Source organism: Paramacrobiotus metropolitanus, unplaced genomic scaffold, assembly GCF_019649055.1.
Source record: "Paramacrobiotus metropolitanus isolate TYO unplaced genomic scaffold, Prichtersi_v1.0 Parri_scaffold0000013, whole genome shotgun sequence".
In the NCBI taxonomy this organism is placed as follows: domain Eukaryota; kingdom Metazoa; phylum Tardigrada; class Eutardigrada; order Parachela; family Macrobiotidae; genus Paramacrobiotus; species Paramacrobiotus metropolitanus.
The window spans coordinates 1798574-1825793 of NW_026570233.1; the positions used below are offsets into that span (position 1 = coordinate 1798574).

General features: G+C 43.7%; 4 protein-coding genes across 5 annotated transcripts; all 4 read right to left on the reverse strand.

Annotated features, from left to right (window-relative positions):
- Nucleotides 1-7313: 7313 nt before the first annotated feature.
- LOC129584395 (serine/threonine-protein kinase Chk1-like) lies at nucleotides 7314-8897 on the reverse strand. Of its 2 annotated transcripts, XM_055476554.1 has the most exons (3): nucleotides 8506-8897; nucleotides 7957-8300; nucleotides 7314-7892 (listed from the first exon to the last, which is right to left on the reverse strand). In XM_055476554.1, the coding sequence occupies exons 1-3, from the start codon at nucleotides 8816-8818 to the stop codon at nucleotides 7878-7880; spliced, it is 672 nt and encodes a 223-aa protein (XP_055332529.1). In that variant the 5' UTR covers nucleotides 8819-8897; the 3' UTR covers nucleotides 7314-7877. The 2 variants fall into 2 exon arrangements, with proteins under 2 accessions (XP_055332529.1, XP_055332528.1); XM_055476553.1 differs by having other exon boundaries at nucleotides 7314-8300.
- Nucleotides 8898-11592: 2695 nt separating this feature from the next.
- Nucleotides 11593-12419, reverse strand: LOC129584420 (uncharacterized). The gene is made up of 2 exons (XM_055476580.1): nucleotides 12229-12419; nucleotides 11593-12120 (listed from the first exon to the last, which is right to left on the reverse strand). Exons 1-2 carry the CDS (start codon nucleotides 12303-12305, stop codon nucleotides 11880-11882), a joined length of 318 nt encoding a protein of 105 aa, XP_055332555.1. The 5' UTR covers nucleotides 12306-12419; the 3' UTR covers nucleotides 11593-11879.
- Nucleotides 12420-22612: 10193 nt separating this feature from the next.
- LOC129584243 (uncharacterized) lies at nucleotides 22613-23671 on the reverse strand. Its single transcript, XM_055476359.1, has one exon. The coding sequence runs from the start codon at nucleotides 23669-23671 to the stop codon at nucleotides 22613-22615; it is 1059 nt and encodes a 352-aa protein (XP_055332334.1).
- A 1320-nt stretch (nucleotides 23672-24991) lies between these two features.
- On the reverse strand, nucleotides 24992-26182 carry LOC129584435 (uncharacterized). The gene is made up of 5 exons (XM_055476592.1): nucleotides 26113-26182; nucleotides 25913-25995; nucleotides 25721-25834; nucleotides 25492-25651; nucleotides 24992-25409 (listed from the first exon to the last, which is right to left on the reverse strand). The coding sequence occupies exons 1-5, from the start codon at nucleotides 26160-26162 to the stop codon at nucleotides 25145-25147; spliced, it is 672 nt and encodes a 223-aa protein (XP_055332567.1). The 5' UTR covers nucleotides 26163-26182; the 3' UTR covers nucleotides 24992-25144.
- Between the last annotated feature and the right edge of the window lie 1038 nt (nucleotides 26183-27220).

The window sequence follows — 27220 nt, forward strand, 5'->3', positions numbered from 1 at the left end:
AGAGGGAGAGAGGGAATTAATCGATCGCCGCTGCCTCTCTTTCTCTCTGCTCATTCTCTGGGGCGACATAGACGCACACCAGAGGAGAAAGCAGCAGTGTACGCGGAAAAAGGGAATGGCTGAGTGTTTGATCATGTGGACAACAGCCGGAGGGGGATGCGGAGCCGGGCCCGGGCTTAATAGAAATGGATCGTGTTCATGGGAACATGAGCAGAATATTGGGCATCGAGTGGCCCCGGCTGTATGCTGTAACTGGCTGCCAGCGCTGATTATTCAAAGGCTGAAATATGACAGCATCTGGACAGAGTAGTACGGCACACAAACCGGCATTCTGCCAAAATATTGTACCACGCCGATCAATGTTCAACAAAGATTTAATTTCCATACATTCAGTTGTCTGTGTATTCTGCTCAAGCACGTGCATCTTTGTACACAGGGATTGTAATTGTAATAAATTCGCGTAAAATCTCGGTTTTCAGCGAAAAGGTCATCTGGCTGGATATATCAGAAAAATTTAATTTAGGGGATTTAGTCGTACAAAAAATTAAAAAAAAAATTGAAGATAATCGCTGTGCTGAATTACGTATTGCGTAGGGTTTTAGTTCTTAAAAAATTCCGAGAGTACAATCAAATTTTTGGTTGGCTGGCGCGTTTGATTAGTTTTCCTTTCGTATGTCCCATCTCGCAAGCGATTGTGACGTGTTTTTTATACCACGATTATTCTTGCCTTCACCCCGCATTACACTCCCCGCTCCTGCTCATGTGACGGTGGCCCGGGATCGATCAAGTGAAAGACCTCCTAATGATGTCATACATCTTCCCTTTTGGCTGCCAGGGCCACCTCTAAGAGCGGGCGCGCCGCGTTATTGCCGCGCGGGCCGCGATAAAGCCTGTCAAAATGACTATAGCCCACCATTAGCGCTGTTACGCAACGATCTGGTAATCGCTGGGCCGTGTGCTGGCCGTGCACCCGAGCGGAAAGGGTGGGATACAGGGCGAGACAGAAGGAGAGAGTTATAAGGCATCCATCGATCGATGCAGGGGCTCCGTGGGCCAAATATGTTGCCAAATCCAAAACGGTGCAACTAGCAACACAGCTGAGCCGCGTATTGTAAAGAGGCCATCGGCATGACAAGCGGCCGAATTACCCCAGTGTTATTGATGGCGGAAGTGCGGGTTATGCAACTCCCAACAGGAAGTCGTCAAATCCAGACAAGCCGGAGAGGGAAACTATGGGATGGTCGATATTGATGTGTGTACGATAGCTGCTGTGTAATATTTGTGCGCATGCGGCGGACCGAAACGTCGTTGGCAGCCGGCGCGATACGAGGCCGTTGAAGTGCCGCCTTAAAAGAGGCTGTTTATAAACAGTCGCTGTAATTGTGTCTTATATTCGTAATGTAACCCATGTGTACAGCGAAGGTACTTGTGATAATGATACCGTTGACGGGGATTGTCAATGCCAGAATTTGCTGATTTCTTGTCCACACAAGAAAGAAATGTTTTGTGATACGTTGAAAGTAGAACACCAAGGACCAGTTAACAATGAATGTGTAAGACTTCGACACAAAAAAATCTCTTCCAATCCACTTGTATTCATGGAGCATATTCTGTGTTGTCATGCAAAGTAAACTTCACAAAAAAACAAGCGATGTTAACGTATATGTGTATAAAAACGATCATTCTAACCATTCACCATCAACAACACACAGCACCTTTACAAGTTAAAATAAGCTAAAAAAATTTTTGTTGCTTATTTGGTTTGGAAAATGCTAGGCCGGTCCATGCGGGATTTCTTTCTTTCACATCTGCCTGAGGTGTACTGGGCTGAGAAATTCTGGTTGCATCGCATTCGCAGGAATTATTCTAAACAACTGTTACCTGGTTCATTGGTGGCGTAAAATTATTAGCACCAGACCAATCATTGTTCCTGTCGTAAGCCAGAAGTATGTACGTTATATACAGTCCCAGTATCTGTCGGCAATAAAACGACAGAGGTCGTCAGAATGCACCTAGTATAAAGGCCACGTTACCTTACCGATACCACGGTCTGTCGATTTAAAAGGAAGCATGAACCCAGAGTAAGGACAGTGGGATTATTCTGCATGTTGTTCAGCTGGAGCATATAACGATCTCTTTGCTCTGGGAAATCTTCCCGTTGTAGGATGTGGTTGAACGTTGCGTGAAACTCACTAACCTAGCAGGTAACCAAAAGCTGCGTCAACATACCTGTCAACGTTTTTTCATTTGAAGGTATTGCAGCAAAATAATGGATGCAGCATTTATTCAAGTTCAGGTTGGACGAGAAAATGATTTTAAATGCATTACCATCCTCGAGCCTGTGGAAGCTAAACAGTCAAAACTATATACAGTACAGTAACACAGGGCGTTGCCCGATGTATCTGTACGTACATAACACTGAAAAGATATAATTTGTTGCAGCAACTAATTTGTTGCTGCTTTAGTTAAAGGTCTCTTTTGAACAATTGTCTGACCGAATACAGAAACCCTAACGGAAACTATGTATGGATTCCGTGTGTTTTTCGATTTAGAAGTTTTAGCTTTAGGCTTCCTGAACTTCCAAAGGTGCTTAGAGAGAGGGTTATACAGCAGAGGAGGCTTACTTATATTGTGAAGGAGGCTCTAAAATTTTCTAAGCATTTAAGCTAACGCTATTGCGTAACTTCGTTTACAACAAGAGGCTTCTAATACGGACGAAGTTACTACTTACTAATACTGCATTTACACGATATTAAGGGACAGAGAAATCCCCTGGACTGCTCGCACTAGGCGTCGGCTGCATTGAATTTTTGAACTGTAGCACCAAGGAAGGCATATAATTATGGTAGGGGAGGCTTCGGATGTGAAAAACGCGGTATATGCAATAAAATAATGCTAATAAAATATACGACTGAGCAGTATAACGGGCGATCACTACCAGTGACTACCTATAACAGCTTTCTAGAGGATTACTAACTTGGTCGCTCAAGAAAACGTAGCAGCTGGTTCGTATTATAACCTGCACGATGCACGCAGCTCCAGCGGCCACCATTGGAAAATCACCCCCTCTGATGTATGTTGCGGTATTGTATACCCATCCAACGATATCATACACATAAGCAACCATCAGCACCAATCCTGTCACTTTATCTAGATCCAGCACAATAAGACCAATTGTCCGAAATTTAGATAGGCATTTGTCAACATTTTCCGGCTTTGTCGCACTGGACAGCTCCCGTGCAATTTTCCTGATGCAGAGGGCGCACATGACCGCAACCGCTGCCAGGTACGTCAACGCCGTGAGAATTCCCCACGTGGAGAATTCCCCAGCGATTTCCAGACAAACCAAACAAATGTATGTTGATCGGTTGTTAAAGCCGAACAGTGTCGATAATTCTGTTGCTATCTGGCCACCGATGCTGCTCTGTTGGGTTTCCGAATACACGAACACAAACTGCTGAACGACGATTAAGGTCAATAAGCCCGCTGTAATGATGAGAACCAAACGCTGCGACTGCTTGTCCAGATGCGGTTCTAGTAAAAAAAGACTTCGCTTAACCAAGGTGGTCACTTGTCCGAAACGTTGCGTGATGACGACGTTCAGAAGTGGTATATTGATGAACGCTAAGGACATACAGGCGGCGTTCAGTAATTCCGGTGGTGTGCCATCTTGATGGCGAAATTTATACGCGGTGGTGAGAAACGCTAAAAGGATGTTGCTAGGCCATAAAATCGCAGCCCAAACAATAAAAAGTATCTTTGATGTCTGAAACGAATTTCCTGAGATATGTCCTGGATAGCATGCTGTAATGTGCAGAATCGACTCCAAAGAATGAAGTGCCTTCCATAAATGGTTGCTTTTCTGTCCTACGGTCATCTTCGTGCGCTACTCTGTGAATTGATTTCCACTGATGTACACAACTTCATTCACAACTATTCATTAAAGTGCGAAAATTGGAAAGCACAAGCGTTTCAGTCCTCTATTCCGTTTGAGCACGCTATTCCCACAAGCAAATCATGTTGACATCGCAGAATATTTTTTCCGGCGTCAGCGTTAAACTTTCTGCCTGGTTTGAAAACGGTTATTGAACCATAGCCATTTCTTTTGAAGATAGCGATCCGTTTGCCCTTACATAGTTTGTTTTGTGGTCTCGATAATGGTAGCAGTAATCACGTGGTCGGATCACTCTGAAGGTCATCGTTTCTCAAAAGGAAGCTCAAAAATATTTCCATCAGCGCAGTAGTAATAAGGAAAATAGGTAGCATCCAATTAGTGACGCAGCTGCCGCTGGCTATTTGTTCTGCAAAAGTATTTTTCGGAGACGCAAATTTTACTATAAACCAAAGACAGGAGCCAGGAAACGGAATAAACTACAAAATGATTTATTAACTTTACAACTGAATGGAAACAAACGCTTTCGATCGCTCTGCAGATTTTTAGAGCAAACGTCCGCGCTTATTGCCCTCTTCACGAAGATACAACTCTTAGCGTTCATGTTGTAAGACGATCGCTTGCCGAACTTTAGAAATATGCGTCATAATTACTGAATCTTGCATCGGGCAACCTAATTAATTTTGCGAACCACGTTCAGTGATCAGAAAACGTAAAGAGCTATTCTCACACCGTTGTTAAAATACAGATACACTAACGATTTACCGCTGCGAAAAATACTATCGATTTTATCATCTAGTAGCGCTGACGGAGGTAACTTAATTATTGAATTATAATTACTCCGCCGGTGACCGCAAAACATTAAATAGCATTCGTAACGTTAGTAGCTTTTTTTAGTAGTTTTAGCCTGCATCTCGAATATGCTGTATTTGGCTTCTCCCAAGTCTTACACTACCCACAATAACAGCTAAAGACGCCGTAAAGCCGCTAGTTTTGTGGAACAGCATTAATTTTTACATTATAAATGCCCTTCGTTTTATGCTCCGTAAGCCGCCAACGCTCATTTATCAAACAAAATTTGTTTTCGTCGCACTGTACACTGTCTTGATCACGACGTGTTAATTGATTCGACACGGGTATTTCACAGATATAACGCAATTATGACGCGGATGTGATCGAAGCACGACCTGTTTACCGCATTCTCTACATTTATTCGAAAGCAATTTACTAATGAATCAAAGAAACTTTTTCGGACATCCAGAATAAAAGCTTCCGCTGTCGATCATTTCAACATTGCGTACTGCAAGATCACCGCACTACAATTATGACAGGAAAACAATTACGGCGCATTCGGACCAATCATCCTCGGGTTTCTCTGAGAGCAAATTCTTGGTAATATGGAAATATTTACCGCGGGGGTGCAATTGATCCTGTTTCACCGGTCACACCACCAACCGGAAAGGCAGCTACCTTGCTATAAAGTCAGAAAGTAAAATGCGCCGTTTCGAGTATAAAAGCAGTTGCTCTTTCATTTCTGTTCGGTTTCCACCAACCGATCGCAACATTTTTTCGTCAACATTGCTATCATGGCAAACAACAGTTCATTCCGGATTCTCAACGCATCGCTTCCCGCCTGCAACTCCTTAATTAATCTCCACAAATGGGACCCTGCTACTATCATGACATTGTCCATAAATGTGCTAATATTCGCGACCAATGCCTTTGTCTTGGTCGTGTACATTGCTAACTTTCGCCTGTGCCGGAATTTTCATATTTATGTTGTCTCCTTGCTGTTCTCCAACTTTCTTTTCGCTGCAGTTTTCGGACCAACGGATGCCTTCTTTCATTTATCCGACATCTGGTGTCTGGGTCGGGATTTGTGTAATCTGCACTTATACGCCACATGGACACTACCGACCGTTCCGATTTTTGTTCACACAGCTATCGCCATTAACCGCTTCGCTGCTATCACCTTTCCGGTGCAATACCGTCTCCTGCACACTACCCGCGTCGCCCTAGTGATTAACGCTATTTGCTGGATTGCAGCGCATGCCGTGGCTTTCCCCGTTGTTATCGTGGACGCGCTAGTTTATCGCGAGCCGGAAACCAAGGCTGGATGCCACATTAATTTCCCCAAGTCAATACCCCAGCAGGCGTATTTGTACATGGCACAGGCGGTCAATTTGGTCACTTTGCTCGTAATGCTCGGCTTGTTTCCCGTCGTTGTGGTTGTTCGGCGGAGACGTTTAAAAAAACTGAGGACAATGCGTTCGTCCAGGATTCAACCTACCGGTAATCAAACGTTGCTATTAATGCTGATACGAGTATATTGCCACTTAAATAATTCACGGTTTGTAATCATAATTTTCAGATGAAAATATACAGCCAGCCGATCATACGCCCCCTCTAAGCAAAAGCACATGTACAGCAGCCGAACAATCGGAAAAATATGGTTTCAGATTACTAGCTCTACTGACCGTCAGCATCTTTGTGTGCTGGGCTGTCGCCGTTGTGCTGTATCCATTCTTTGCTTTCATACAAAACGCCAAAGTTGTATTTTTCTGGCTGCGCATGCTGTACGAAGTGCAACCGATACTGGATCCAATTATTTTCGCGCTAGCACTACCTGAATTGCGCCAAGCACTGTTTAGAAGATGATAATCGGCTCGTACGTTACATCGTATTTCTTTACCTTCCAAGTTTTCACGGTATGAACAAACTTTGGACATCACAGAAACCTTCTCATTCAACTTTTGGTTCCAAAGTTTTTTCTTTGTTTGATGAATAGCTCGGTCTAGACAGTAGCCATTCCTTCCCGTGTAAGTATGGATTTAATTCATTACCCATCAAATTCAAGACATTCAGCTACCGTTTGCAAAGTAAATTTTTTTCTCTCTGTGGATTTCTATTTCGGCCTACCATTATGGTCTAGGAGCAGTGTGTACGTACTTCTTCGTACGTTCATCGCCATATTAGGGGGCATCCATAAATTACGTATGCAGAAAACCACGATTTTTTCACCCCTCCCTCCCCCTTCGTAGCGGTCCGTCACGTTTGCTTGACCTCCCCTGGTTCGCTCAATCGTAACACATGGAGCTGACCACCCCCTCCCCCCTGAGTTCGCCGGGGCCGTCACAGCTTGTCACGTTTTTTGGACCCGTCCCTCCCTGGTTCGCTGCGTACGTAATTTATGGATCCCCCCTTATACTTCTTAATACAAGAATTATACTACCATTGTTTGTTGTTTATTTTGACATCTGTATGCTATGGTGTGGCTGTTTTACGACTATATGCCTGCTTCTTGAGACAAACCACACCGAAGAAGTTTCCTTCGCATCGGAAAGTTTCACTAACAGCGCGTCAGGAGATGGTGCAACGTGCAATCCTTTGATCACCAAGATACAGGATGCTTTTACAGATTTATTTGAAAAAGTTTACTCAGCTAGCAAGCAAAACTAAAATTGTGCCCGGCACTTATGAATGCCGTCAAGTTTCGTTGTCTTTCGGCGGGCAACAGCAAATAACTGCCCAATATTCAAAGGTCACGACTTAAAAATTCCTCAACTTTGTACGTACAACACATCTATAAATTAATGTGTTTCATGTTGGCTGACACACTGGTTTCGAAGCGCTAATTATGGTCGATGCGTTATCTCATTAAGATCAATCATTATTATACGTTAAGATCATCGTTATACAGTACTTCAAGAACATGCGGTTCACTCTTGCTCGTAGCACAGATAGCCATGCCGGTCACTGAGTAACTGGACTGCAGTTCTGCGATTTTCCATGGTAAACTGCAGGCAGGATTTCATAAAATTAATCACCAGTATGTCCGCCGTCGTGTTTCCCAAATCTGGTATCTTTGGTCGTGCTTGGTGCTCTGCAACTTGATACATTATTTGCTGACGCTGGGTAAAAGTCTGCTCGCCGTACGATCCTTCCCAGTCCTCCATTGCACCAATCGGTTCTTTCCATTTCCGTATTATTGGATGCGCTCCTGTGCATAACTGTATAGCTACACAACCCACACTCCAAATATCGGTTTTATCAGATATCGTTACCGCTGATGCACAGTCATTTCCGAGCATTGCCGCACACAGCATCAACTCGGGAGCAGCATATCGCGCCGTAAAATCCACACTCTGTACTCTGCCTTGCCGCTCCCCGTTCATTGCCGAACCTTCGAAGTCGACGATCACAAGAGAGTGTCGTTTGCGCTGTCTCAGAAGAATGTTTTCCGGTTTGATGTCGCAGTGAATTATTCCGAAAGAGTGGATGTAGCAGAGACCAGCTAATAGATCCCGAAGAAATTTTTGAATGATAGCATGTGGAGTAAACAGGGTGGCTTTTGTTTGTTGATTCGGATCAGCTAGTCTTCTTTGCACCCACTGGCTCAGATCTCCACCTGTATTACAATCAAGCGGAAGGTTTATTCAGTTGTAGCATATTTATGTACGGTATCGTAAACTTTCACTGACTTCGCGGTGAAAGGATGACCAAATCTGCGCAGCACAAATTTGATCATCCTTAGTTAGAATAAGGAAATCATTTGCATTGGTTCAGTTCGTGTAACCCAGGTAGATGCTGGATAGTTACAGCCGTTAAATTACCTGTATGGTATTCAGTTGAAATACGGTAGAGAATCAGGCTGTTAACAGCAACCTGCCGCATTGCCAATCCAAAATATTTCGTCATATTTGAGTGACTAAGATTCCTTAGTGTCTCGATTTTCTCTCGAACCACGGCATCAAAATCGTTTTTATTATTTTCGTATTGCAGTTCTTTCAGTAGGAAGTCTACATCGCCGAGATATGCACGGTAGAACTTGGCTTTCGTCTGCGCCGATAAATTATCCAATCTAATCGGGTTTGGGAAGGTTAAGGAATAATGTGGGATTAGTTGTTCCCATTGGGGCAGCTCCATTACTTGTACATACAGCAGTCTGTGCGCTATAATAAAACCTTTCGATCAAGAAAATCATACAATTATTTACCTAACGTTGTAAGAGTGAAGTCGATTACCTTGCTGTATTGCATTTCAAAGGGGAATATGTGCAGTAGAAGTTCCGATTTGCTCATTGTCATACCTCAATCTCTGTGCGCTTATCTTGTCAGCCGATAACGCCATCCTTATCAGGAACCACGTAGGTTTTATCCGGCCTTGGTACTCGCAAATTTAAGTGCGAACGCATGCGTCGTTAATTGTTAGGAAGGTTCTTTAATTGTATCGCTGTCGTCACATCGTCACAACAGAGAACAACATTGGTACAATTACAGTTTACAAGTATAATTTATTAATTTTGCCATATGGCTTTAGACAGCGACGAGCCTCATGGTTACTCCAGACGACGGTCAGGATCTTTTTGCAATAACACCATCCTTACGAGAAAAAATCAAGTTTCAGTGGAAGAACTCATTCGCTGCCCTTCCCTGTTTCCGAACGTTACCGGCTTGGAGCGATCTCAAGCAAACTCCAAATCTTTGTCAACAATTGAACGACTGTGGATTGCTGATGCGATACTGCAGCAGTTAAGTCATTTACGCTTAAACAACACATGTGCCTTAGATTTCCGTCCTGACCAGGTGCACATTACCCGCAAAAGAGTACGTTTCCGAAAGCAGAATCCTCTTTTGTTCGCCGAAGAATACATAAAATGTCATCGCGACGAAGCGTTTCGCGTCCTGTTGTACAGCGCTCCAGAATGCATTCGCGGTGATATTGCAAGCAGCCATTACAGTGACAGTTATAGTGCCGCTTGCCTTTGCTTGTATGTGCTCAGCGGAAGAGATCCAGAATATTACCAACGGAAGTCTATGGAAGGCAAGATATCGATAAACCATGGGAAGAACGCATACGCTGCCATTTCGGTAATGGTTGGTAAGGAGCAATACACTCCAGAATTTGCGCTCTTGTGTCGGAATAACTCAGAGTTGGAATCATTCTTCTATGAAGCTTTTCACCAGTTTCGTGGAAGATCAACGGTAGCACAGTTACGGAGACGGTTGTTTCTAGCCTGTAAAGCGGTGCTGTATGAAATAAAAGAAACGGACGCAGCAAACTCTGACATACATGGATATAGCAGTTTAGCCCTTGTTAATCCTGTGTTAATGTGGTCGTCACACCGGGTAAAGCTGCACCGACGCAATGAGGAAAGGAAAAATATCATGAAGGAAAAGATCTCCAGACACAATGCAATCCGCGAACGGGAGCGAAAGCGTTTTCATCAGCTAATACACGATTCAAACAACGAAACGGAATCCCAAAGAAAGCTCCGGCAAGAGAAAATGCGTATGGAGCAGACACGCGCTGAAACCCACTTCGACCACGGGCGCAAACAGTGCGAATGGGTGCTGAATAGTATAGCTTGGAGTATGTCACGAATTGACCAGGAAATGATGGGCATCGTTCAACAGTTGCGCCAACCAGTTACAGAGCGCGAAAAGAAGGTAGAGTTCGTTAACAGAATGAATTTGGACATTTACCAGGACAACTCGATCTTGCTAGTCAGAATAAAAGAAACCGAGAAAAGTGTACTTCGAATGCTACTGGGAAAAGGTCAGCAACCGACAATGTCCGTTGCCAGCAAAGTACGGGAACTTGCTTTACAGAAGGAATGGGAGAAAGCCGAAAACCATTCTTATACTTCTGAATACAAAACGGCTTTGGATAACCCTTATGCCAGTTTCACTTTGAAGGCAATTGAATTTCAGAAGTGGTCCGCAGAAAATATTCTGAAGATGTTGGCGCTTCTGATATGCAAAGGTATTCCTAAAGATTTGGTTGTTATCAGCGATGAAAAAATCGATCAGCCATTAGTGTCGCTGGCATTGCTGGGAATCGACAGTACTCTGGTTGTGATTCTGACCAAGGAATTTGATGAGCTGCCAGAAAACAGGAGCAAGAGCCACAACATTGACTGAGAATGTAACAGATCTCAACAAAGTTCAAGATTTATCCATGCACAAGATTATTCGCGATTTCCGTCTTGGAGAGCCAATCACCAATCTTGACGACATTGAATCAGTTGTCTGCAGAAGAAAAGCAGCCGGCATTAGGCCTTTTCAAGTTCTGGTGGGCAAAGTGGGAAAACGGTTCGCTGTTGCAGAACGTCATGACTACAGCACTGAAGCTATCTTCCGCTTCATTTACATCTATGCGGTTGTATACAAGAAAGATGTTGGTGGATTTATGAAATACGCTAGTTTATCGGAAATCAATAGACCAATCAAACGCTTAAACGGCTGATGGAAAGTTTGTGGCGACAACTAGATCTCTTATTCTGTTAGGAGTGTTGCGCGGTGTCCCAGAGCGATCGAGTTGTCCAATGGTCAGGCCCGGCAGCTGCCGGTGATTATATTGTGTTTCCTAATGATTCTTGTGCGTACAGTATTACTGGGTGTTGAGACAAAATCAGAAGTGCTACAAAAAGACAACTGAACACAACTAAAGTGGGCATGTGGAAGTTCTTGGCTATGCGACACTCATAAAATGATAAACATTGACATAGTGTTCGCACTTCTCTACGTGTTACTTTTATGCCTGCATTGGTGCATAAGAGAAATACAGTATAATGTAGACGGGATACAATAATCCTGCACGTTTCTAACGTACAAAAACCCAATTGGTAGAAACTGCATACGACTACAGTCGTGAACCGCAACGTTCCGCTTCTTGCAGTAGGCTAACAATTAAGAGGTCGCGCACGCTTTATTGGCTGTTACAGCGGTTCCGCCAATTTGTTATGTACATGCGTGGAACATGTAAACATGGGCATTGTTAAATGTCACACCATAATATTATAGGCAGCTGACACAACAAGAAAGCACTAATTTTGATAAAGCGAATGCCGGAACAAAATGTCAGATGGGTAAATAAGTTGGACCGTAAACGGCAATCTATTGCCATTATAAGAGCAAGTGCGCGACGACCGCAATGGCCGTGGTTTGCTGGTTGGCGAGCTTAAAATTATTGACTTGTGTTGGTATTACCCGACAAGGTCACTAAAGACCTGGCAAGATATTTCTCCTTTGCAGGCCCGATTGCACTTGCCGCAGCATTCTTTTACAGCCCGCTCCGCACTCGGTTCTTTCTTTTTCCCGTCGCCGACGGCGCACAGATAAGTGCCTCCTTCGTTCACACAGCGCGTGGACTGTCGGCAATTGTGGGTGCAGTCCTTACAAGGTTGGAAGCTGGGTTCTCCGTGGCAACGGCATCCGCGGAAATCTCTGCAGAGAAGGATGAAAATTATTACGCAGGCTCGTGTCCCATGAACTAATAATTACTTGCATATATGCCGGCGCTAACCGTTCATTTGTAAAAAAGCGCATACGTACTTGGTTCGGGCCGACGCGAACTCAATGATCATGCCGATGACAATAACGACGGCAATGAATACCATTGGTGCCTTCATCTTAAAAATTGCCGCTTATTCCCTACACCTTTTCGAAAATATTTTGAAACTCGAGAAAGGAGGTATAATAAAACACTCACATAAACTTCTATCGAATATCGAAGCATGAATTGGAGCCGCAATTCAGGCCCAGTATAAATAGTAGATCTCTAATAGCTACCCAGGGTATGCGCTTAGTTTGCTAACTTTGCTTAGGGGCATTATGAAATGGTGATACAATCATCGTTGCAGTCTGAGTACAGCGACATCCACATTAACTATCAATAGGTGTCACTTTACTGAGACCATAATTATTAGTAATTAATGTCGCTTAAAAATTCCTAATAACGGGTTTAGGTGAATATTAGCATTAAAAACACAATAGCAGATCCGTAAACACGACAATTCCATTAGTTAAAAAATCTCTTAGTCATCCGCTTGCCGTTGGTTATTGTTTTCGTAGATATCCACCGAGGCAGGAAATACTTGATACATGATTAGTTATGATTATTCTGCGGCAGACACGAAAGGAACGATCCCCAACGCCAAAAGTGAACCATGTTACTACGGTATTACGACTATTGCAAAACGACCCTCGTACGCCGAAGAAACGACGGTGAGTTGCTTCGTTGAAGCGACACTCGGGGTTTCTTCGCTTCCACTGTAGTAACATGGTGGTTGAAACAAACCGTAATGCGACCGTCGTAATTGGCATCGGTAGCGTAGCGTTGTGGTAACTATGGTGGTGCTACGGTAGGGATATACTACGGTTGTTTTACAGTGGTAAGCCTTATTCGTAATTTATTATAGGTAATTACTCGTACAACTTGAAACCAAATCAAATGCCAACACTGCAGTTATATTTGAACTTTAATAATTATTATATCATCTGCAAATCGTTAAATCAACAACAATTTATATACGTAAATTATCTATATTGAAAACAAAATATATATATTTTCATTAACACATTTCCACAAGGCAGTTCAAAGGTGTACAGTAAATCCGCCAGAAAAAAACGGTGTATAACAGAGGCAGCCATAAGTCGGCTGTCCGTGATGATCTCAGCGAGGGAGGGCGGTCAGATGAAGATCCTGTCTGTTGAGGAAATTCCGAAAAATGGCGATGGAGCGGAATCGAACCGCTGGCTACCGAGTGTGATCCACGTAGCACAGCTACTGTGCCATCGCCGTTGTTGGCGAAGATCAAGATATTTGTGCTTGAGCTTGAGCCAACCAGGTAGGCGGCGGATGGGCGGCTGCTGTGTGTACAGAGGATTCTCCTCTTACAGGTGATAGTTTCTGAAGCTCTACAGATATAAAATAATATAAATAATTATAATATAAAAATAATATAAAAACAGGAATGACATTTCTGGACTGCTTAATCTATCTGCATCCACGCGTTCTGGATCCAAGGAAGGATACCTCCTGCTCCAGGAAATCAAACGCATTTCCAACCCAACCAAGCAAATGACGGCAATTCATCTGTTTCTGAGTTGAAAAGTTCTGCAAAAATTTTCACATTAGCATTGCAGGGCGACATGAAGCACAAAACGCTAAGTATGATAATATTATTCTATGCGTTTCTATGTACCACCTGCTTTGCTATAATATCTAAAGCGTTAAATAAGATTATTTCTTTTGCTCCAGTGAAAAGAAATTTACGCGCATATTTGATTGGGTTGAACATTAGAATTCAACCTTCATTCAACATTCATTCATCACATTAGAAATGAAGTTTAAATTATGAGACAATACATAATTATATTAAATTCTTCAAAATTTTAAAATACTTCACAAACTTTTTAAAAATGTTAAACTTAGCCGTTAGTGTCTTTTATCATTAATTTAATGGGCTGATTTATTCTTACCTTTTTGGAATCCTCAGCAGCCACCAGTATACAGCAAACAGCACGCTAAATAGGTATTTCGAACATGCGAACTCAGGTTTCAAACCGTGCTTTTCGAATCGAAAAGGTTGCGATTGCTTACTTGATCCGGATCCCGGTCGAATGAAGGCAAGAGAGAATAGAGGTCAGCGTGTTCCGCTTTTCTCTCTCTCTCTCTCTCTCTCTCTAAGAATTTACTGCGTCTTTGCCGCCAACAAGGATACGCAGGTGACTGCCGACTGGACACTGCTTAGTTTCCCACCCTGTAAGCCAGTGACGGTCGTTCTACCATCGGTTCACACAGCGGTCGCCAAGGCCAGTGTATTATTCAATTGTAATTTACTACCGCCGTTATTAACGAGTGATTTCCTATCCATCGTTCTACCATCGTAAATTTTCCATCGATCGGTTTACCGTTGTATTTTGACCACAGCCGCAGAAACAAGTGTAAAACTTCTACTGTAATATGGTGGACTATTGTATAACGATGGTCATCACCATCGTTTTTCAATTTAAGTTTTGGCGTTGGGGAGCTTTTATTCCTCAAAATGTCCACAAATTCAGCTACTTGCTGGCTCCTTGCTTACAGCAAACTTCTCCACCAGTGTGAGACCTAAGCAGAAGAGGGTACTTGATTTTACTCTTATGTACCGCTTAAACCTTTGGAAGCATGGAGTACAAGATCCCAAAGATGCGGTATACTTGAAGGCTGAAGCCAATGATAGTCGCGATTCTGCGGTATCGAAACGCCACAATAAAATTAATGAATCGCAAGGCAGCTGTCACAAATACGTACTACGTAGCTTCGTTTTCTCTGCTGAAAAACGAAAGATTTTGTACGCAGAGGTACTCCGCTTCATCCAGGCTCCCGTTGTGTTGTTTGTAGTAGACTCTGTACAGCAGTCCGTGTTTAAGTCACTGGCCAGAGGGTCATAACGCTCGTGGAACTGGAGGAGCCAATGGGGTAACGGCGCGGAGCCTTGCCAGTGTCCCAGCTTAGTTTTCGCAAAGCACAGTCGTGGGGATCACAGATTTCACTGCCGGGTATATGTTTCGTTCTTTACTTGCTTGAGTACCTTGACATTTCAACGTTAAGATGCCGATGTTGGCGAAAGAAGTGCTCTCCAGTCTCCACAGTCCGGACATGTAACTGGCTGTGTCATTGGTTGGGATCGTGTAATCGGAGTTGCACTAGTAGAAGAAGATGAGGCGTCAATCTAAATAACTAAATAACTCAACCAGGAAAAACATAGCGATAAAACTATATAGAAGCGGAATTTACGTCAATAGCGGTCATGGGCGCTGGGCACTGCGGGACAACTGCCACGTCAGCTCGGTGGATATCTTTCCAGCTCGTCCCGCAGCCACCTTCCACACTGGATGAAAAGAAATTTACCATCCAGAAAGCTAAAAGTATTCACCAGATAAAAATTTGTACAAGTCAAAACGGTGCAGTAACTAATACTATCATATTGACATGGTTCTATGGTTGCTGGCTGGGCAGGGGATAAAAGGTGGCAGTGGCACCTGCCAGTCTGCCACTGGCAACTGCCACCGGCAGTCGCAGTTGCCACTACGCATTCTGGCAAGCGATAAAACGTGGCAATTGCCAAAAATTCAGAATCAGCTAGAGACGATTCTGCCATTCAACGATAAGTTCTTTAGGGAGAATCTACGTATTTTCACGGTGTGACTCTACTATAGAACTTATCTATGGACACCTCAGCCGGTGTCTTGGGCCTGCGCCTTTCAGTGCAACGATCCTGCAAGCTGTTCAGCATTCCTAACTGTCACAGAATACGGCATCGCGACATTCCGCCGAGGAAAACATTCAAAACAACTACCTGTAAGCGCAGGATAATTGGTCGCAGATTGGCATTTCGCCGCCACGTTATTTCGCCGCGCGACGTGCGAGATGGCCTAATATACCAAGATCAAATTGTTTGTACTCGTACACCGCCGCAGCGCTGACTTTAGGCCAGCGCTGCGACGCTGTGCCAGTACAAAAGCTCCCAAGTTTCGCACACGTTCACTGGACTACGGCCGAGAACAGAACCTCAAACCGAAGAATCGTAGCCACGTTTTATCGCTTGCCAGAATGCGTAGTGGCAACTGCCACTGATAGTGGCAGTTGCCAGTGGCTGGTGCCACTGCCACCTTTTATCCCCTGCCTGCTGGCTGGCAGTTTTCGTGAGCATTTTTGTAGTAGAAAGTCTAAGCAATTAATTTTGGCATTTTGAGTTGGGTCTGCTAGAATGAAGTGATGCGGCTGATGCCGCCTATAGTCTGCCGTCTGCGTAACGATAATTCGTGCATGAGAGCTGGTGTCACGTGGCGTAGAACAGAAATAAAGACGCTTCATAAACGGGCGCAGTTCGTGCGTATAGATACGTCAGGTGTCAGATGCTAACTCCAGGCGCGAAATGCAGTGCTGCGACTGTTTTGGTAAGTTGAAACCGAAAGCGTGCAGCATGTTTTATTGGTTGTTACAGTCGGCTGCCATCTTTATCCATACCTGCCTACAGTAAGCATTTGATTGGGCATTGTTCTTGTTAGAATTGGAAATGTGTTACGTGTGCGTAATCAATAACTGATCTATGAGTGTACTATCTTCATAGCTGATCAGTGAGTGTAACGTCCACTCAGTACACCTATCCCTAATGATGATCAGACTTCTGGGTGAAGTGCTGACTAATGTGTGAGAGTTATGTTACCAACTGTGGTATATAAGCGAGTGTTGTACAGAACATCTATGAACATCTTGTGGACATCACTGAATGAACAACTGCGGAAGTATCTGAGTTGGTTCGTTAGTACAGTTAGTACGGTAGTCAGTTATCACCTTCCTACAGACCATTATTTAATGTTCAAGAGTTCTGTTCCGCACCCGATAAATTAGTGGTAAAACAGGAATGCGCTAATTTGTAATCAATTGAGCCATCGCGACACAAGCAGTTTGATGATAAAAAAAGACCGTGAAAGGTACCTGGCTGCGGTACGTAACTAAAATCAAAGTGCGCAACGATCGCAATGGTCGTTGTTTAATGGCTGGCTACCTTGAGAAAAGCGATTTTTGTTGGTATTAACCAACAAGGTCACTGAAGACCTGGCAGGCTAATTAACCTTTGGCACCGCGAAATTTCGCCGCGGACAACTAGTCGCAGGACTTTTGGTCGCAGACATTTAACCGCAAGTCCACCTCGCCGCGCGACGCTTCGTCGCAGGACATTTCGTCGGTAGGACTTTACGCCGCAAGACTTCCGTCGAATGGCTGTTTCGACGCAAGGAAATTTCGTCGTAAGGATATCTCGACGAAGCGACATTTCGCCAATCAGATACTGTAAATGATAACTATCTAAAAGAGTCAGAAAATGAAAAACTAAAAACGAAACCAAACGAGTAGCCTCAGAAACCTTAGAAACTAAGAAACCCAGGAAACCTAAGTAATCTAAAAAACCTAAGAAGCCTAAAAAAACCTAAGAAACCTAAGCAACCCAAGAAACCTAAGAAACCTAAGCAACCTAAGAAACCTAAGAAATCTAAGAAATCGAAAAAACCCAAGAAACCTAAGAAATCTAAGAAGCCTAAAAAATCTAGGAAAGTACCACAAACCAAAAACAAGAACAAGCCAAAAAAACTGAAAAACTAGCGAGAATTAAGCGCGGTACATTATTTTGCGGCGATTAGTCGCATCGTTCGAAAAGTCCATAGACGAATTGTCCGCGACCAGACGTCTTGCGTCGAAATGTCGCAAAGGTAAAATGTCTCAAAGTATAATGTCCCAAACCGAAGTGTCCCAGCGTCCGAATGTCCGACGGCGAAATGTCTTCGCGGCGAAAAGTCGCGCGTCGAGTTTGAGTGCGGCGAAATGTCACACTCCCAGTTGTCCGGGTGCGTTCACGGCACCCTTTGCCGGCCTTGTCGCATTTGCCGCAGCAGTCTTTCATACTCCTCTCTTCTGGTGGATTTTTCTTTGTCGATTCGCTGACGGCGCAAATATAAGTACCTTCTTCGTTCACACAGCGCGTCTGTTGTCGACAATTGCGTGTGCAGCTCCTGCAAGGCACGAAGCTGGGTTCTCCGGGGCAACGGCATCCTCGGAAATCTCTGCGGAAAACATGAAGGATGGTATATAGGCACAATTTGCAGTAATTATCAGTTATATATTTGCTTATTAATTATGCCAGCTATCTGTACGTGGCGAATTTGTGAAAGCGCGTACGTACTTGAATCTGGTTGACACGAGCTCACTCATGATGCTGACGACAACAAGGACAGCAATAAATACCACTGATAGCCTCATCTTAAAAACTGCTGCAGATTTTGAAAACTTGAAATTTAAAGAAGATGTGTATAATGGAACACTCGCATCAAATTCTGGCGGCCCAGACTCAAACTCTGACTGTGACTCTGATTCTGACTACTCAAAGTCTGACTCTGACCGCTCAAAGTCTGACTCTGACTACTAAAAGTCTGACCCTGATTCTGAAGGTTTCTTAGGTTTTCTTAGGGTTTTTCTTAGGTTTCTTAGGGTTTTTCCTAGGTTTTCTTAGGTTTCTTTGGTTTCTTATGTCTCTTAGGTTTCTGAGGTTTTCTTAGGTTTGGACAGTCAGAGTCAGACTTTGAGCGGTCAGAGTCAGAGTCAGAGTCAGAGCTCGAGCGTGGGCCAATTCTGGCGAGTCATCACTATATATTCTTTATAATAAAATATTATAATAATCGCGGAAGCCTTAACAAAATTCCCACTCTGTCGAGTTCGCCAGCCCGATTCACTGAACCAAAATCCCATGTCTACATGTCATTCGATAGCCCTTAGTGAGCAGATTAGCCATCGCAAGTCAGTTTTCAGAGAAAAACAAACATTTGAAAGAAAACTTTGAAAAATATCAACATATAAAGCCTATTTGAAAAGTCAAGAATCCACCACTGCAAAACCGGCCATTCAACCACTGTCTCGACTGCCAGCTCTGCTGGGACTGGGGGAAACTTCGATGTTCTTGAATCATGATACGTATTATTCCGTAGTCTTGAATGAATTTTTAAATTTTTCATGGCTCCCAAGAACAAGGAAGATTTCAGAAGGAAGACCTAACAAAGTCTTCGAGTATTCAAAACTGCTTCTCATGTAGCTGTCGTTTGCAGTGGTCTGACCAGATTGAAGTTGCAATCATCCACGGGCGGCTGCCATTGACGATTCTCGCCAGGATGGCGCCCCGTGGCGGTTGAAAGCCGTACGCCCACGCTACGCCCAGAAGTCATCGTAGGCCCATAACAACACGTGCTTTTCCTGGCATTGTTTAAACAGCGCGAGTTCGCACATTATTCTGCTTACTAATGCGTCAATCACGTGAAAACTAATAGAACACTACGCTCTACCAATTGGGCGACACATGCTTGATAAAAAAGTGTAATGTGCCCCGTAAATTGTGCGGCGATGCCGATGGCCGTGGTATTACAGAACGCCTCACGTGCGACCGTTTTCGTATGTTACATGGCGCATGCGCATTTCCCCTTTTGGCGCACTGCGAAATTCCTGTAGTTAGTGACGTCAAAATGACACACTGCCAGTTGCAGTCCCGGCAGGATTCTCGCCGGGACTGCAGACTGGCGAATTGTCACTGATTAAATCAGTGATTTCCCTTCGGCTTTGAGAGCAAAAATTTTTTACCACAACTAACGAGTACTGAGTACTTTTAATTTGCTTTTCAGTGGAAAATAATGTAATGCCGGGGTCGGCTTTCTCGGACCGAGAAAGCCGACCCCGGCATTACATTTTTAGTTAAAATAAGAGCAAGCTTCCAGGCTCCAGCTGCACATCCCACATGAGCTTGGTTAGCTAACTCTACGTCACAGTTAATGTGTATTAACTTCAACGAGAGCTATAGCTAAGAATTTTATTTTAACGATAACTTAGCGGTGGGGAGGCGCGAATTGCAGTAATCCAAGGTGGAATACTCCGTAATTGAGAACACCAGAGATTTTTACGGAACCTGGAGTAAATTCTTCAGTTTGTCAAAGAAGGCGGAGCCGAGGTCCGGCGCGAGCGGCGAGCGGAGCTCGCGGAGCAGCAAGCGGGGCATCTACACTTCCTGCTACTCAAGTAATGAAATAAATACAGCAATATTTTTAAACGGCTATTTATTTTATTACTTACCTTGGCACTTTGACTACAGATACAAGCAACAGAAAACCAGTACCCGGTAGATAATCGGAAGATTTTTTAATAATGGGATTGTCAAATGGGAATGCTTAACCGGAGTGTTTGATCCAGTGTGTAGTTTTAGGCTACAAAGTCAGCAACTTAGCGGTACACTGATTCACTGAAATTTATAAACATCGCGGCTTAGCGCGCGATGGTAAAAATGAGAGGATAGCATGAGCTGTATTGAAATTACTTACAGAGCTACTATTTGCAACAGAGTGAAAAAAATCAAAAAATTATGACTATTTACTGTAATGGTACGGAGGATTAGTTCTGAAGCTGAAGTGACGGCCGGCCCTTTTTCGGGAAAACTTAATAGCAGTCATTTTTGCACGGAATTATTTATCGCTTATTTATTCCGCGAAATTTGCTCTGGGTGTTTTATAATATACAACGAATGTATTCGTTTCGTAATGCTGATTTAGCTGGCAAAATTGGTATTTACTATCAACACTTGGCGCAAAACAGCTAAAACTTTTAAATGATTTCATTACTTACTTTATCGGAAGAAAGTAACTTGAAATTAACGGCACTGCCTTTGTCGATCACTGTCTTTTAACAAAATCCCCCAATTGCAAATCGAAGATACCAAGCTTTAACGTTTATTTTCAGTTTTCGGTTACAAATGTATTAAAAAATAATGCTGTTGGAGATTGATTGACTACTTAGTGAAAATCGTATGATAGAAAAATTAGTAAGGAATGGATGGGATATGGAGTAAGCGGAAACTGGCACTTTCTTCAGTACACCATGCAATGCAATCAGAATCAAAAGGCAACATTAAAGTTATATACACTCTACAGTCTACAGTAGTTTTCGCTTAAGTCTTGATAGTCGTTAATTTAAGAAATCTGTTGTGACCGCATGCACCATACATTTTCCGCGCAATTTGCGCGGGTTCTACTAGTACTGAATAACGACGCATGATTTTGTGAAGTACTGCCTGTCCACTATAAATAGTAAGAAGTAGAGCTTACTGGCTGTCCAGGGTGGGTGCTTACTTTGCCTTGGGGCATTGTTAAATGGCTACACAATCACCGTTGCACTGTCTCAGTAAAAAACATTAATATTAATATTACTTGGAAATTCCTGAAGCGGGTTTTATCTGATGATATTAGCATCAGAAACACAACAGAAATCTGAAAACACGACAATTAGCCGAGAAATCTTTTAATAACAATTGGCCACCGGCTATTTTTGTCTACAGTTAATAACTGTTAATACAGTACAGTTAATCACTGTCACAAAAAAATTATTGAGGCAGAAAATATTTCATTTATGTAAAAATATAATTTATTACAAAACTACAAGTACAATTCAAAGATGTAGCTACCGTCACAATTCTTTGATGACAGAACGAAATGGCAGTCTTGAAAAACTGTTCAATTATGTACCTTGTATGCTCTGCACACTTGGTCAGCAGCGTGCTGCTGACCAAGTGTGCACTGCGAAAGAAGTTTTGCAGTCCCTGGCACCCTGCAGCTGCCGGTGTGCCTGCTCCGTGGTTCCCAACAACGCCTGGACCGCTCCAGACGCATCGACGTGTGCATCGATTCATCGACGCGCGCTGGCTGTATCTGCTGGTCTTACTGCTCTTCAACATCATCTACTCGGTTTACGACCTCACCATCAGCGCCGTGCCGGAAGCGGGCGACACCGATGCTGGCGGAAGTGCATGTAGCCCCCGCCCTGGTGCGCATCCAAGCGGCACGTGTTAGTAATTTTTTTTTGTGTTACGACTGCAAATACGTCATGTGATCGATGGCGATATCTAGGCGGTTAGCAGTATTACGGCATATTGTATTAATACCGCTGCGCAATTGCATGCAAAATACATTTGGGCATTTCCATTTAGAAAATAATAAAGCTTTGTACAGCTCTGTACTGTACATGTGCAAACATTTTGCAGATGGAAAACCGGGGCGCGCGAGAGTAAAAGCTGAAATGCACTGCCTTAATTACTGTAAATAATTGCTAAATAAAATGACAGGCTGTTGATAAAAATATGTAAAATCTAATCGTAGTCGTTGCGATTGGACTTTTATGTTAGCATTGGATTTATTGAAATAGAATCATAAAATAAGTTGAATTCCGAAAAGAAGATTATCCTTCATGATAATTACTGTAATCATATTGCTTCCCGTTGTATGCCATAGATCAAAGGTCACTCGTAATTCGTAAAACCTGTAATCAATTACAAATGCTGATTTGGCAGAAAATTACACTGAAACGAGCTTAGCGAAACGTCGGTGTTAATTTCAACCGGCGCATACAAAAGCCACGCAAATCATCCATGGCAGCGATAAACAGCAGCGGATCGATGGCCGAGTGCAGCATCTTGAGGATATTAGCGGTGCGGTACAAGTTCTGATCGTTGACGAGACTAGGCATCAGGTAATACGCGTTCATCGGCGTCCAGCATACCACGACGCTGCTGGTTAGGACGATAAGGATGCGTACGCTGTGCTGCGAACGGCGTGTGCGGCTGTTCATTCCGTTGCCGCCCGTGACGGCGCCCCCACCGCGTCGTGTTGATTCCGTGGCCGATGGGGAATTGCTGTCCGCTGTCGGCTGCGCCGCTGGCTGTTTAGCGCGTACCCGCTGCATGCGCCGGCGCCGGCACAAAATCAGCGGACAACTGGCCACGATCAACACTTCCGGGGTTACCATGAACAGCACATTGAACGCGGCATTCCACTGCCGCAGACCCGGGATCGCCTGGTTGAGGTTGCACCACTGGTTGAGTAATACGGAGCGCGGATAACCGGCGTCGATAGCCACGGCCGGCACAATGAAGAGGAGGATGGCGGTGTACGTGCCGACGCAGATGGCCAGCGCCAGTTGCCGCGTGTGCCGGCGCCGATAGGAGTGCGGCTGCAGAATGGCCCACAGCCGGTTGAAGCACATGAGGGCGTGGCACACCGCCATGAAGGCGACGGTGGCGGTCCTTAACGTCAGCTGGAAGCCGCAGAGCAGGGAGGCCTGCTGGTTGGTGATGATGTCTTTGATGGCCACTACCAGCGGGTTCTGCAGCACGGCGCTGAGGAAGTTACTTCCGGCCAGGCTGATCAGGTAGACGCTGAAGCCGCTGCGTAACTGCGGCTCGACGACGTACATGGCCAACAAAAATCCGTTGAAAAGCACGGATACAGTGCAAATCACTAACGTGGCGATCTGGGCGCTGTTGAGATGAGCCAGGCTATTATAACTAGGGACTGACAGGTTGCTGTTATAACTAGGAATACGGACTGACAGATTGGAAATCGTCCAACTGAGCGTGCGGTTTACGTCCATGCCGCACCGGGCGCATTTAGCGGGGGGGAAGAAATTATACCGAGATGGATAAAATCTTAAAAGGTTTAAACCGCATGGTAAAAGCTTCGTTTAATATGGTCTGTCAGCAACAGGAATGCCATCGTCGAAGTAAGGCACGGCCAAGAATAAAGGTCACTCAGGAAGCCGGTAATGAAGTTTCTTTCCGCTCATATGTAGTACAGCCTGTTTACGTTTTACAGCGATGGATGTACGGCACAGTATATTACACATATGTAATATCATTCTACTCCGTATGTTACGTCCTTTCCTCTAAATATCCGGTGGTCGTAAGACTCCCGTTATGAAAGGCGAAAATGAAGTTAGGAATGAAATGTGGAGCAACCTTTAAGCACAGTAACTGAATACCTACGCTCATATGCTAGCGCGTCATCCACAATTAAGCACTGTAAGATTGGATTGCGATGCTTGCATCACTGGGAAAACGATCTTGTTAATTAGGGAACATTGTCCCGTGACTGCGCAGTACGCACCGGTGCTGAGACGGGAACGCAGCGTTTCCAATTAGCGAGCAAAATCAATCGTATGCTTGTAAGTCACTGGTTCTGGTAAGTAATCTCCAAAATAATTATTTAGTATTTACTTATTCGAGGTGGAAAATGCTGATTTGTAGTTTCCTTCGATCCCAGCTTCCTGCTTCCCGCTGAAGCGTAGTTCGCCCGTAAATTGATCTGCTGCTTTTGCCATTTCCACCCGACTGCTTTTGCCATTTCCACCCAAATTCTGCGCTCTAAAGTTGAATTCCCGAACAAATTCTGCGGATCACTGTGGTTGTCGTTTCCTAGCATCCGCCCGGTTTTCTAACAAGACTTATCTGGTTGTTTCAAATGTGTGTGCAGACAGGGAAAAACCTATTCATCCACGCACAATAAGCCATCTACGATATATCTACCATATCCCGATGCAACGACATATCCTGCTGGACAACTCTTAGGTGTTTCCGCTTTTACGATTTTTTTTTGCATTTACAACGGAAGACTATACAATTTAAGGACAGCGTACTGTATCTACAGAAAAGGTGGAAAACGTTTTATACATTCTGCGATAGTATAATATAATTCTAAGGATATCGGCACAGCAGTAGTTACAGCCTCTGGTACGAATTAAACCGCATTCAACAGTAATTAACTGAATTCTTTTCTCGACCGGTTCGCAATTAAGGGTTTTACCATGGCGTCTATGGCAATAGACTATATCGAGTAGGGCTTAAGTATGACTTTGTTCCCATGCATATGCATATGCACGTGTGGGTGATATGATTTTATAAGACCTTCAGGTAAAAATTCGATTGAAAATAAAAGCAGCCAGGAACCGTCACGAAACGTTTGTTTGCAATGTACGAGTATCTGTTCATGTAAACAGTAAAGCCACCAATTGCGCAAAAAAAGCAACAAAAAAATTCAATTTTAAATTCGGTTTTCGCCATTAAGTGTATCAAAGTCGATCCGACACTACGACATGTCCAGACGCCGCGGATGCTGCTGTTTCTTCTACTTGTGGTTTATTCCGAAACCATACACGTGTGGCCGAGAACCTTGTGGTATTCGTAGACGGTTCTGTTGCGTCCGGCAGAGTTCGGTACTGGGCCTGGTAGCCGTTGGGGATGTGCGCCGGAGTGTACGGCTCCGCGGCGTAATATGCCGGATGTCCACTGTGGCCGCTAATTACAGGAGGCGACACAATATGCGGAATGCCGTATCTATGCCGTTGTATGCGAAAAGAAACCATCTGAGTATGATTCGAAATGTTTCTGATTTAAATACTGAACTTTATACACGTACCCCAAACGACAGCACTGAATCCAGTCCACTCTATACGTCGCTGTATTAGCGTTCATCTTCTTGGATATTCCGGTCATTACGTGGCCATGTGCGCACGTGACAATAAAGTTGAAGTTTGAGTCGTAATATTCTCCAAATTGGTCGTGCGTCGATACATAATCTTACAGAAAAAACCAAATCTAATAATGTTACGATAATTTATAGTTTGAATATTTGAGGGTTTCTGTACAGCACGATGCGTAATCGATATAGTAGCCTTTCGGGGTTGTGCAACACTTCATAGAACAGCTGTCATCGGCCACCGGGCGCCATGTAAAGAAGTTATTATCGTCATCCCAAAGACCTGTAAAGTTACCGGCTAAACGTGTATGCTTAAGGGTATTGGTTTGGTTATCGTAAAACAAACTTACAAACTTTTTACCTGTGACAAAACTGTTGACGCTTATGCTGGAATTCTTGGGGTCGTAACAAAAGAAGTTGAACGTGAAATTTCTGTAGACACAACTACAAACACACGGATTTGGTAAACTTCTTAATCGTCTGTGACATAGGATTGGCATTCACGGTTAAAGTGTTTGTATTTAACCGCGCCACGTGATTTTTTTCTAGTGCTGCCTATACTTGGGATAATATGGATACAATCCTTTGGATGGGGGCTTGTAAGGAAACATAAACTTGCACCACAACTCCTCTATTCTCTAAGCATCGACACAATTCAAACAAACAATTAAATGCTACAGATACCGGCTGTAAAACAAGCGATCACAAGAATTGCCGTACCTCAAAGTCGAAAATCAAGTCTCTACAATGATCACATCAAAATAATATCCTATAAACGATCGGACAAAATGCTTCAGAATATGATACTTACTGTATTCCTGAAAAATAAAAAAACTTTAGTGAAAACAAACAAAACCGAAAAGCAAAGCCCACGATGGAAAACAGGGCACATGTCATTTATTACAGCCAGAATCAACTTGCCAACTGCCGCCTCTCCATCGAGGCACTCCACAAGCCATTGTCGATGTGGAAATCGCGGGCCGCCATGATTATGAAAAGTGTAAATAATCGTGTCTCCCTGAAAAATTTTCTCGTTGTAAAATGTAGGCAGCTCAAAGATTTCGCAAAAATCGCTCGTTTATTACAACATTTCTTAGGATTACCGTTCCATAAACCACGTAGCTACCGTGATACCGGTAAGTTGCAAAAACAGCCACAAAAATTGGTCCAAGTATTACCAGAATTAACCGAAAATTATAAAAGTTTTGCATTTTATGTTTGTAAATTAAAGCTAACAATGTATGTATCAAAGGAGCGGATAACTAGCGGCTTATTAATTTCTGCTTTTCGCGTAGTGAATCATGCGCATAAGCTTACATCTATATTCACAATACGGTTAACTATCGCGTTCAGTACAAATTATTCGTGTTCAGTGTCGCTGTCACTCAGGAATTCCACGTCTTTGTGCTGAGTACTGCCTGGTGTAACAGCGGCGTTTGTACGTAAAGTCGAAAACGTGATACAATGGCTTTTGCAAAGCGAGGTCCGCAGCATCCCACTCACTATCGTTTAAGACGGTGTGAAAATGTCGTTCGAGAGAGGCAGCGTGAGCTATGAATTGACCGAAATTGACCCAGCTTGTAGCACAGCGCAAATCCTACTCAAAGTTATCGAAAGTGTACGGACGTACCTGTACAGTAATTTATAAACACTGAGAGCAGGCTGTTTG

Excerpts from the sequence above, each read along its gene's own strand:
- LOC129584395 (XM_055476553.1), bottom strand. The coding sequence starts at position 8,818 with ATGGAGCTGCCCCAATGGGAACAACTAATCCCACATTATTCCTTAACC. Across the intron at positions 8,301-8,505 it reads TTCAACTGAATACCATACAG|GTGGAGATCTGAGCCAGTGG; the intron begins GTAATTTAACGG and ends ATTGTAATACAG.
- LOC129584420 (XM_055476580.1), bottom strand. The coding sequence starts at position 12,305 with ATGAAGGCACCAATGGTATTCATTGCCGTCGTTATTGTCATCGGCATG. Across the intron at positions 12,121-12,228 it reads TTCGCGTCGGCCCGAACCAA|AGATTTCCGCGGATGCCGTT; the intron begins GTACGTATGCGC and ends CCTTCTCTGCAG.
- LOC129584243 (XM_055476359.1), bottom strand. The coding sequence starts at position 23,671 with ATGGACGTAAACCGCACGCTCAGTTGGACGATTTCCAATCTGTCAGTC.
- LOC129584435 (XM_055476592.1), bottom strand. The coding sequence starts at position 26,162 with ATGTTTCCTTACAAGCCCCCATCCAAAGGATTGTATCCATATTATCCC. Across the intron at positions 25,996-26,112 it reads TTGTATCCATATTATCCCAA|TTGTGTCTACAGAAATTTCA; the intron begins GTATAGGCAGCA and ends GTGTGTTTGTAG. Across the intron at positions 25,835-25,912 it reads CGTCAACAGTTTTGTCACAG|GTCTTTGGGATGACGATAAT; the intron begins GTAAAAAGTTTG and ends GTAACTTTACAG.